We start from the raw sequence: 13,025 nt of genomic DNA on the forward strand, positions 1-13,025 counted from the left end.
CACTCCTGGGAAGAAGCTTCTGAATCACACTTTTGTGTTTCCACACCTAAAATTAGAAATATTCAGTAAAAGAATTTGACACTATGATAAACAAGAAGAATTTCAGGGATCCAAATCAAACCTAAAATAACAGAACTTTTAGAAGTATTTACTCTTTAGTTTATATTTATCTATGTTACAAAGAAGGAAGACTCTAAGTTGTCATCTTTTTCAACAAATTAGCATACCAAGATATCCACTGGACTTATTATAGATCAAAATTCTTTGAACAACTTTGGTAATGCTTAATCAAATAAATATTCCTATTAAAATTGGCAATAAATGGCCCATCAGTTTATAAGGACAGGTTAGTAAAAGTACTTATCTCTGGATGGTCAGATGATAACAAAAGCTTACCACCGCAGCATGACAATCGATGTAAAAAGACTGAGGAGAGCCGCCCCCCCCCCCCCCCCCCCCCCCCCCCCAAAAAAAAGAATGAAGAGCCCATTAAAACATAAAGTAAAAATTTTTCAATTTAATTTCCTTACCTTGACTTTCAAAATTTATATTTGCTTTGAGCAGAAGCAGATCTCGTTCGTAACTGTGGATGGCTGTCTGGATTTTCTGTCTTTTCCATCTACGTAATGTACTTTGAGGAATGTCCAAATCTTTATTATCTAGATACAATTTCCTCTGCCGTTTTACAGGGGCTGTAAATATAATGTGTATGTAAGTTCAAAGATTCCAAGCAGAGAATGTCGAAATTTTAATTTGCTGTATAATATGCCCAAGGGCAGGCAAAATATTCAGCTTTCATTGATATTATTTGGCTAAAATACTGCTTTCATTTCATCATAATATTTATCTTCGTATGTCTAGTATAATTAAATCAACATGACTTCACATCGGAAAATCTACGTAAAGACCAGCTATCACCATTACTGACGACTGTGAAGAGCAGTCCTCGAAAAATATAAAAAGTCTGGTAACTGGTCACCCAAGTCAAAAACACAAAAAATTAATATAATTGCAATGTATTCGAAGTTACTTTTCATAGGAATCATATGATCGAAAAATATATTATATTTGTGATTTTTTTCTTCTGTGATCAGTAATAATGTTCATTAAATATGATAAATGGATAAAGAATTAAAATTAATATTGAAATAAAAATATTTAAATGGGGGTCCTTTTTGTTCTTATTCAAATATAAACAATAGCATGATAGTTTACACTGAACTAAAAAATGGCTTCGAATTTCAATGCTCATTGCATTAAATATCTGCTTTCCGCACTTAACTATATGATTCTACTGAAATACATTAACAAAAACCATACTGTATAGGGGACAAGTTGACTGGGGAATGAGTTGACTCGAGGACGAGTTGACCAAATCGATGAAGAATTAGGGGACGAGTTGACCAGAAACCAAAAATCCTAACAAGTTTTACTTTCAATAGAGGAAAGAAGAAAAATAGCTTACACAGGTCGTGTGTTTTGTGCAAATGATGCAATTTATTCTGTTTCGAGCTTAACTGGCGCGAGCACAATGAACACTTGTATTTTAAAATTTCGCCAGCAATAACTTTCTGGAAGTTTTCCTCTTTGGCAGCCATATTTTAATATCTGCCAAAGCATTTACGTAAACGGCCATTCTATTGGTCAATCGATTCCCACACAACCAGTCAGCGTTTAGGTTATCTACATTATATCACAGCTAAACAAGACCTCGCATGATTGGCTGTTCGATATTATCCGCCCAATGAAATTTGCTAATGCTGAATCGTTATTTTGGCGCAAAGAAACAATTCGTCTGCAACCACACAAAACGTACAAAAAATGGCGATAAACGTGCAAAAAAACGAGAAGTTTGCGGTGATGAGATGGTTAACTGATGGAAACAGGATATCTGTACACAACTTGAAGTATGTTACTGAGCCAAAACTGCCAAAAGAAGAGTACAAACCTGGAATGTGTGGGCTTTCTGTTTTCGTTGGGTTTCCAGGCCTTTGGAAATTCCGCATATTGAACGTGGGGGGTAAGTCAATTTGACCTAAAACAGAAGTCTTGTTTCATGTTATCCGACCGACCCTGTTTTTAAATCTCCGACGCAAAAGTTTTTTCTGTTACAAATCCGCATCCGAATTTTATGTCCGAAATTTACGCAACTGCGGAAAGCGTCTGAATCGTTCATAACTGTTATTTTTGTTACTTAATGTTTTGTTTCATTTACATTTATTCTTGTCAATAAATGCTTTATTCAAAATGCAGTCTTTGGTTTTCAAAGAATATTTATTTGTACAGTAATTTACAGATCAAGACAAAAGTATTTTTGTTATCTACAAAATCCGCATCCGAATTTTATGTCCAAAATTTACGCAACTGCGGTAAGCGTCTGAATCGTTCAGAACTGTTATTTTTGTAAATCAGGTTTGTTTAATTTGCATTCATTCTAGTCAATAAATGCTTTATTCAAAATGCAGTCTTTAGTTTTCAAAGAATAGTTATTTGTACAGTAATTTACAGATAAAGACAATCTGGATCAAACATCTTCTTGTTAAGAACTATATCTGAAAGTTAGTACTATGTCGTCATGCATTTCACACTGCTGATACCTGAAAATAAGTTCTCATTGAGTTAAATATTCAATTAAGTGTTGTGGAAAGGAGGAAAAAAAGCCTACCTACCGACCCACATTTTTTATCACATTTCAGGCAAAAAGGAAATGACAGAATGGTTAAAGAGTGAAATCCTGCCTTTAACTGCAGATCCCACGGACAAATTTTGTGAACTTGAAGAGATAAGTAAGCACTAAAATTTATTAGCTTATAGCTAGATATTGCTGGATATGGTTTACAAAGTGTATTTGTATTGATTGAACAATTTGACTGATGATTATTTAAACTGTATTGACAACAGTTTGAATTAGCTGCGCTAAGTTTCCTAAAACAAAGAAAATGTGAGATAACCATGTTTAAATAAATAAGATTTTTTAGGACATCCTGATCTTTATGAAGAAGGAAAACAATCGCTGGAAGGCAATGCAGAAAAATCTGAAGTGCCTCTGAGGCGCTCCCCATGGAAATCTGTGACATCTGATGGTAAATTTTTCATATTTTATTACAGCTATCATTCCAAGAATGTTTAACATCATGAAACCTAAATTCAAATGTACATGATAATCATATGTCAAACATATAAAAATGTAAGCATTTCAAACTGATTCAATTTAATTTTTAATGATTTTTAAAACACATGCAGTCTTCACGCTTAATATTTTAGCCCAATAGCCCATAGGGCTAATCAGATGGAATTTTGAATAGCCAGAAGACATGTTCAATAGCCTGAAGAGGTCAATATAAATTTGTTGACTTTTTTTGGCCAGGAACACCAAAATAGTTATTAACAATCAGAAAATCTACTTCCATTAATGAAAACTGGTGCATGTGATTACAGTAATAAAGGGTATTCTGTTTCCTTATGAAATGTTTTTTTAATATACAAAATGCACCAGATAATTATGCTGTTTGATGTAACTTTATTATTACACATGTTCTCATTCAATGATTCCATTAACCCTTTAAGGGCTGGAACGGAATTTTGAAGGCCTTTGCAAACAGTTTGGATCCAGATGAGACGCCACAGAATGTGGCGTCTCATCAGGATCCAAACTGTTTGCTATTCTGATAGTATTCTTTGATTTTTTTTTAAGAAAATGCTAATTTTAGACATTCAAAATTCAGACGACATTTTAGCAGACAACAAATTACCCAGGATGCAAAGGGTTAATCAGTTTGACCGATGTTTGGTTTTATTTTAATGCATATTCAATTATTATCATGTTTAAAAATTATCTGTATGGTGGCCGCATGTGTTCATGCAATTCTTTAAAACTTACGTCATTTAAGGCATTTACCCGATAATTATAGCGAATTAAATTGTGACTCTTAAAAACGCATATGTATCGGGTAATTGATATAATAGTAGTTACAGTTTTTCAGTTTATTTACAATTGTACGCTCAAATATTTAATTGACCAGTCGGGCTATTTACAAGCATTTAGGATCGACCGACCGACCCAAGAATCGACTCAGGCTTATAGGCTAATTCGAAGGCTGCACATGCTTTGTATATTGTAAACATTTGATCTCTTCTTTGCAGTGACTCCTAAGAAAAGACATCTGGAAAGGTCAGAGGGTTCACCAATCGTGCCTCACTCAGCAAGGAAAGTTTTGAAGCTTGAAGGTAATCTAAAAATATATTGGCATATTTGTGCCCCCAAAAATTGATGGGGGGTCAGACTTTTAGATTCACCTTTACCCATATGTCTGTCTAAAAAGTTCGTGTGAAGCTTTATCTCAAAAAGTATCTGAGCTAATATCATAATATATAACATTAATTGTTATAGCTTAGCTGTGAAAATTGGCTGATTTACTGTGGACTTGCTTGATACATTTTATGCTATCAAGCCATAATTTGGTGAAGTTTTCTTTGCTATTCAATGTATTATTTTTTTTGCTATGTCAATATATATACCATGATTTATTTAAGTGCAGGGTTCAACATTAACTTTTTTTACAGCAAGACTGTTGGACCAGCTCCTTTTAAAATGTACTAGCCCGAACCTGATGTCTACTAGACCATAAATGACATAGCAAATCCAATTGTGTCATGTTACTGTTTAATTAGGATTTATCAGTGAACACCAGATTTTTTTATGCATAGAGTAAAACAATAAAGTAACCCTTCTTTTGCTTTTCTTCGTCAAATTCAAGCCATGGGAACTGACTCGATTTTCCATCTAGGATAAAATGGACGTTTTCGTGTTTATTCATATTTACGTTTTTTATGTCAGTTTAGCGTCGGATTCTTTTTTATTAACTGATTTGTCGGACAAAAATCCGAACTTGAACAGAGCCATTCTTTAAATTACATTATCTTGTCTTCTACGCAAAAATGTTTACATTGACGATACCGATTTTCGATAGAAGTCGTAAAATCATGCTCTACAGTTTTACGACACTGCAGAAAATCATTAATATTCATGACAACTTGACCAATTAAAACAAGCAATTTCTGCAGGAAGCTCTCCTTTGCGTCTAAAAATAGCGATGAATCATGTGAACGCTCTGCGTTTATTTAAATATACTAGTTTTGTTTTAATGTAAATAACGTATACAAGAGTAATTTTACACATTAAAAGTAAAGGTTTTCACAGCAGTTATTTATAGTTATATGAATCAGTATATATTTTTTTTAATTTATGTACTACCAGTCAGACAAGCTAGCCCGCAGTTTTACTAGCCCAACCGCCGATCTTACTAGACAATGTCTGTCGGACGTGCCTTAGTGTCGAACCCTGAAGTGCAGTATTTTCTGTACAGTTACTGTAGTTAGAAATAACCATTATTTGTCAAGGAGGGGGGGAGAGTATAAATTCACTGCTGGTAATGTGTTTTATCAAGCCTTAAAAATACTTCTTGCACAAACTGTGTTTGCTTTATCTGTACAGGGACTCCAGGAAGCAGCCAGTATTTAAGCAGTAGGGTTGGTTCAAACAGAAAAGATGCATCTGGGTACGGTTTAATTTCATCACAATATATATGCCTGGTTTGAAAGCTACTCTCAGGCTTAAATGTTTAAGAAAAATCAGCTGCACCAGTTCTGACTCGTTGTTTCAAGTCAAGTAGTTGCCAGTTTCTACCAAGTATATTGAGTGTTCTGGTTAGAAACCCACACATTAGGTCACCCCTGTGATCTAAATCCATTTATTCAGCAGCAAAAACATTTCTTTTAAAGATATGTCAAGAAACTTAATCTTGTTTTTTCTTTTTATGTCTCCTTCTACAGGGTAGTTGCAACCTTCTGGGATCCCTTCAACATCATCCGTCTGTCAAAAAAAAAAGCTGGGAAAAATGTCTTATTGACGCTCGATTGGTAATTGTCAGCTCGGATACTACTTGCATGTACCCCGGATACTCTTAAGTATACTTGCATGTACCCCTGGTACGGTAAATATTCTTAATCATACCCGGTCGATAATAGACTGTGCCCGAGCTGTATTCCCGCCCAAAATCCTATTTCTTAAAACGCGCTACCGATTATCTTAAACTTCTCTTTAAAAAAAACAAAACTGCATCAACATGCTTTTTGAGTGCGAGTTTCGATAATATAGAGGTCATTTCACAGAAAATGGACATAAATGTGAATATTATTAATTCAATAAAATAGCCAAAAACCACCGATTCAGCGTTTAATTTCCCGGGTACGTTTAAGTATATTTACCAGGGTTTTTTTTCCACTTTTTGGGAAGATAGCCCATGGCTTTGGAATTGGGAATTTTATCGGCATTTTCATGAAATTGGGAAAATTAATTCATTAGCCTTTTTTTCCACACGAAAAGTCCACTAATTAGGGAAATACTAAATTTGATATAACACTTTATTATCATTAAGATTAAAAGAACAAAATCATACAAAACTTTGTTAGATGTAATTGAATTAAAATTTAGATAAAATACGCATAAGACACTTCTTTCTAAAAAAACAAAAAAAAAAAAATTTTTTTTTTTTTTTTTTGGAAATTGGGAATTTTTTGCCACATTTTGGGAAAAAAGTATACTTTTTGGGATTGGGAACATAGCCGAATTTCGGCTATAAAATCGGGCCAAAAAAAACCCTGTTTACCATACCTGGGGTACATGTAAGTATACTTAAGAGTACTCCGTGTACATGTAAGTAGAACCCGAGCTGACAATGACCCATCGAGCCTTATTGACAGCACTTGTACTGATTTTGACCAAACACATGCACAACTTACATTATTGAGTAAGTAAGGAATAAAATCATTAAAATCAAACTTATTGCAGATAATAATTTATGTTTTCAGAAATAAAATAAAACGACTGGAGGAAGATGTTCGTAGCCTTCGAAGAAAATTAGGGAAACTCGAGGATAGGGTCTCAGAGTTGGATAAGGATAAAGCATCTAACTCTAAGACAGAACAAGTGGTGGAAAAAGCGTACAGGACGGGGCAGTTGGCAAAGAAGAAAGAGGGACAGGGAAGTGTGTCAAAAAAGGAGGCTGATTCGATACTTGAAACTAAGCCGTGCCAGGCAATCTGTGAACAAGATGTTGAAGCCATTGTAGGCAAGGCTATTGGGGATCAGAACAAATTCAAAAATTTATGTTTATACAAGTTCACTCAGGAAGAATTGGTGTCTTGCACCCGAACAGGGAAGCGAACTATCAAATGTATGGACAATGTGAAACCCCAGTTAGATCATACCAAATTTAAGGAACTGGAAACATTAGTATTAAAATACACTTCATATGATAAGCAAAGTTTCCAAAAAAAATTTGAAAACTTACAGAAAGTTCTTAGAAGAGAGAAAAATGGAGCAGTCTGACTTGACCTATAAGCCTTTTGAATAAAGCAACATATAAAAAATCTTCGGATTTGGTGTGTCATTCTGTCTATCTGTCATAATTTTTAACTTGGATCGTAATATAATAGCCTGCTTGCTGTCTTTAACTTACTGTAATACATTTGCTCTTCAATGAAAATGCTAACCGACAAAATTCATATGTATATGAATTCTACCTGCCACATCCATTTTGGGTCAAAGGTGATTTAAGATTTGCACTAGAAAAGCAGTGTTTTTTTATATGGGCTATAGTTAAAAAAAAAATGAACCAAAGAAGTTCAATTTAATGTTCCAAAACTGGTCTGAAACAAATTTAAGAACTAACTGATTATTGTTTAAGAAATTTGAGCTCGCTGAGGTCTTTTGATTTCTGTTCTAGAACAAGTTCTTGAACGAAGTTCAAAAATTTTAAGTTCTGGAATTGGTTCTTGAACTTTTCTAGAATGTGTTCTGGAACATGTTCAAGAACTCATTCTGGAACATGTTCAAGAACTCGTTCCAGAATAAATTCTGTTCTAGAACAAGTTCTTGAACTTAGTTCTGGAAATCATAATTCAAGAACGGCCATTTAATGTTCTTGAACTGTTCTGGAACATGTTCAAGAACTTAATCAAGAACAGTTCTTGAATTTTTCGCAGGGGGTGTTTATTCTACGTATGTCTGTCAATAAACCGGCAGCGTCAGCTGGAAAATTTCAGTAGCCCGATGAAAACTTTCGGTAGCCCCCGGGCTCCGGGCAATGGATTTGTCGAACACTGAATAAATATTTCTACAAATGTGTGACATTTGATGTGTGACCTTGACTTTGTTAAAAAAACACATAGGTCTTGCACTGCCTGATAATTGAGAACAATTACATCAGGACATTTTGAGAATCCATTTTAGTATGGTAGAATCCTTAACAAATAAGGCATATGTAATCAAAATGTGTGATTTTGACCTTTGTGTGTGACTTTGACCATGACCCTAGCAACCTGGATTTTATATTTGACACTCAGCTAGATAATGGAGAACAATTGTGGACAGTTATTAAAGAATCCCTTGATGCATAGAAAAGGAATGACTACATTATGAATAATTCATCACAATTGTGACCTTTGACCTCAATGTGTGACCTTGACCTTAGCCCCTAGGATTATGGGTGTTGAATGTGAAGCATCCCCAGATGATTGAGAACAACTATGGCAAGTTTCATGGCTCTGGCTCATGAATTAATGGAGATAAAGCTCTAAGCTTATATTAAAAAGCATTTTTTACAAGATACAAAGGGCCATAACACGTTATTAACAGATGATTCCATTTGGCGTGCATCATCCTCTTATACATATATATTCTCATACCAAGTTTCAATGAAATCAGCCAAAGCACTTCCAAGATATGGCTCTGGACGGAAAACGCCAAAACAATATCTCCCGCCTATGGCAGGGGATAAAAAGCTCATTAACTGTGTAGAAGATCATGAACATTACCATTATAAAAAAGCCGCGAAATTTATCCAGCCATTCAGTGATTTTTGTCACTGTGACCTTGACCTTTGACCTAGTGACCTGAAAATCAATAGGGGTCATCTGCGGGTCACGATCAATGTACCTATGAAGTGTCATGATCCTAGGCAAAAGCGTTCTTGAGTAATCATCCAAAAATCATTTTACTATTTCGGGTCACCGTGACCTTGACCTTTGACCTTGTGACCTCAAAATCAATAGGGGTCATCTGCAAGTCATGATCAATCTACCTATGAAGTTTCATGATCCTAGGCGTATGCGTTCTTGAGTAATCATCCGAAAACCATTTTACTATTTCGGGTCACTGTGACCTTAACCTTTGACCTAGTGACCTCAAAATCAATAGGGGTCATCTGCGAGTCATGATCAATCTACCCATGAAGTTTCATGATCCTAGGTGTATGCTTTCTTGAGTTATCATCCGGAAACCATTTTACTATTTTGGGTCACCGTGACCTTGACCTTTGACCTAGTGACCTCAAAATCAATAGGGGTCATCTGCAAGTCATGATCAATCTACCCATGAAGTTTCATGATCCTAGGCATATGCGTTCTTGAGTTATCATTCAAAAAACATTTTACTATTTCAGGTCACCGTGACCTTGACCTAGTGACCTCAAAATCAATAGGGGTCATCTGCAAGTCATGATCAATGTACCTATGAAGTTTCATGATCCTAGGCCCAAGCGTTCTTGAGTTATCGTCTGACAACCACCTGGTGGACGGACCGACAGACCGACCGACAGACTGACATGAGCAAAGCAATATACCCCCTCTTCTTCGAAGGGGGGCATAAAAATAATGATAACAATAGAGTATGCAGTAATTTGCCAGTACTATAATTATTACATGGGGTAGGTGATAGCACATTGAGAGCACATTGATATACAGTCCAACCTGCCAATAAAGACCACTCAATGGATTTGATCATTGTGATCTTTGTTCACAGGTGGTCTTTATTCGCAGGGTGGATTTAAACTTTGCAAACATGCTAGTTTAGGCTTTTAACAGGTACCTTATCTATGTATGTGCTCTATTGTTTAAATGTGTGAAAACTAATGCATGTGTAATGTAATAAAGGATTGAAAACACAGTTTTGTGATTAGCGTCCATAAACCACTTATGAACTAACTCATTCTCTGACGCGTAATCCGACTCACGCTCAGGGTTTTTACTTTCAGAGTTAAAGTTCCCCTCGTACTTGTCCAATATCTCACGTTTTCGCTTCAGAATGTTCTGGATTTCAGTTTTGACTACACCAAGATCACTAGACCGACGTGTGAACTGGTAAGATGTTTATCACATGACTATCACAGCATCATCATGTGGCCATGGTTTTATACAAACAAATACAAAATAAGAAAATTTAGATAATAATCAAGATTTTTTTATTTTTCCATTATAGAACATTATTACAGAAATAATGCATGTTTGATTCGGTCTTTTCTCACTAAGATTGTTTTTGTGTATAGAGTAAACAGACTAGAGCTATCACTAAAGCTGATAAAAACATACCCTGCAATACCAAATACATAAATATAGACAAACATGTTTCATTGTGACAATAAATTATGTGAAAAGTGATATAACATTTGCATGTGAGATTTTAAGATCCTTTCCTGTTTTTAATGATATGCAAGGCGCCTACCTGGCTACTGAACACCTGAGAGCAATAAAACGCAAACATAAAATATGCTATCCCTCTGAAATAAACCCACGAAGTAACATAATTGATGTGGTATGTGATATCAGAATTATATTACAGACGTTGTCCATTGTATCATATTAACACCAAACAATGTTATTTCTTTAATGGCATCACATGACATGGCAGTTAAGTTTCTATTTGACTGAAAAGAGATTATAGCTGATATGGTTACAAAATGTTTTTTTAATTATTATTATAAATGTGAATCTAGTTACCACAGGAATATCATATTTCTTTTTATGATAAATACCCTGCTTTGGAATGTGTAAATTTCATCTATCAGTTGAATCACATAGAATGAAAATGAAATGCATAACAAAATATTAAGAACAAAAGCAAGTGTAATACAGAGGATAAAACCTCTTTCCATAAATTCCTTAAAACAAGCTATGTGCAATAATTAAGTAGACTAATTTGTAATTTGCATACAGGACTTGAACACTGAACCAGAGCTGTACCAAGACATCTTTGTGACCGTTACAGTAATACCATCTTTGTTTGAAGACAATCTGGCTCATTAAGCTCTTATGATTGCCAAGTAAGCATAAATGTAAAACTGTATTACGTCCATTTTTGGTGGACAACTTAATGCTTTGGATTATAGCCAACTTAATGCTTTGGATTATAGCCAAACACCTTGCCTCTGACTTTGAAATGAAATGCATGCTAATCAGTACATATAGATGCAATTTGAAAGTGTGCAAAATTGTCATTAAATCTATAGCCTAGTTGGCAAGTAATTTATTATTTTTCAAAAGGTACCGCTTTTAAAACCAAAAGTAGGATTTCTAGACATATACGACATTCATTTCAACAAACGCGATTATTTTTAAGTTTTAAAGAGCACACAAGACGGCTTTCTACCTTGTAACCACTAGATATGTTCTAATTGGCATAGATAACATCAAATCGATAGCCATGTTAGCAAGTAATTTATAATTTTTCAAACGGTACTGCTTTTAAAACCGAAAGTAGGATTTCTAAATGTATACGTCCATTTCGACAAACGCGATTATGTTTAAGTTTTAAAGCGCAAAAAGATGGATTTCTACCTTGTGACCACCAGATATATTCTAATTGGCAAAATGTACATAACATATGTTTCTTATGTATACTTAAATTTACTATGCAAAATAAGGTGTGTGGCTTTAAGTCTGACGTTTCCTCATTTCAGCCATTTCTCAAACAAGTGAATACAAAACAAAGAAATATGATATCAATGTACAATAAACTATAAAGCTGATGGCAATAACAACAAGTTGACATGAACATGCGATTAAAATGCAAATCACATAAACTGGTTACTTAGCTGAAATTTCATGTGGATTAAATGACTTTTGTTAAAGTGGCAATAACACATGATCTATATGACATCAAACTATATCATTTCTGCAAACCTGACAAAGATACGCTGTATTTATTATTAGGGGAAGTTTAGCTTGCCTTCAAAGTGAATTTCCCACTCAAAATACAAATTTGTAGCAGTATCCCGGCCATTAATTTGATGAAATAAAAAGCAAGATGATCAAATATCTAATCTAGAGGAAGCCAGGAAAGTTCTCATACAAGTATGGCATTTTCCTTCACAAAACTCAGGTTTTGTTCCCACAGATAAAGATATAAAAATGTAATAAAAGCTTAGACAATTATCTTCCCAATGCACTTAAAATCGTTGAGTTTTATATGTTTTATATGTTGTTCCAACTGGTTATTTTTCATTCACAACTACAATCTCTCAACTGTTACTACTGAACACTGAAAGCACCAAGTAATGACTCTGACCAGGGTCTTTGTTTTCATTTACATGTATTATTACTCATATAAATATTAATGAGCATATGTCGCGATTATATTTTATATTGATGTAAACTGCATTTCTCTTGAACTTTCGTAGCTACAGTACAGCCAACGCGGCACAAACATAATCCGCGGCTACGCCACGGCCAGATTATTAGTACGCAGCGGCCGAATCGTGTGTTCATGCGGCGTATCGCCGTGGCACTCAGCATCGATCCGCGCAACGACGCCGAGTCTGTATTAACTTTGCGTACTTTTGCGGAGTAAATTCGCCGCATACGTACGCGGCGGATCGAGTGAAAAGATATCCACCTATATGCATACATGTATGTGTAGCGTAGAAACCAAGATTTACGCTGGTTTCATAATTATTATTTTCAAGTTTTTAATAAGCGATATGACACGTAATGCGCATTAACAAATTATCGTAGAATTAATTACACGAAACTGTTAATGTTTCGTTCGATTATCAAATTATCATTATTAAATTTGTAATCCGAAACACACTTCCGAATTTTAATGCTAACGCGACCTTTGCAAATTCTAGTGTCAAATAAACAGTGCTAAAATATCCTTTGTTTCATAAAAAGCGCGCGAAAATTATGCA

General features: G+C 34.8%; 1 protein-coding gene across 1 annotated transcript; it reads left to right on the forward strand.

Moving 5' to 3' along the window:
• Positions 1–1,821: 1,821 nt before the first annotated feature.
• LOC127864767 (uncharacterized) lies at positions 1,822–7,433 on the forward strand. Its single transcript, XM_052404637.1, has 6 exons — positions 1,822–2,020; positions 2,697–2,786; positions 2,979–3,083; positions 4,144–4,227; positions 5,495–5,558; positions 6,871–7,433. Exons 1-6 carry the CDS (start codon positions 1,822–1,824, stop codon positions 7,388–7,390), a joined length of 1,062 nt encoding a protein of 353 aa, XP_052260597.1. The 3' UTR covers positions 7,391–7,433.
• Positions 7,434–13,025: the final 5,592 nt, after the last annotated feature.

The sequence above is a fragment of the Dreissena polymorpha genome, chromosome 1, assembly GCF_020536995.1.
Source record: "Dreissena polymorpha isolate Duluth1 chromosome 1, UMN_Dpol_1.0, whole genome shotgun sequence".
Classification (NCBI taxonomy): Eukaryota; Metazoa; Mollusca; class Bivalvia; order Myida; family Dreissenidae; genus Dreissena; species Dreissena polymorpha.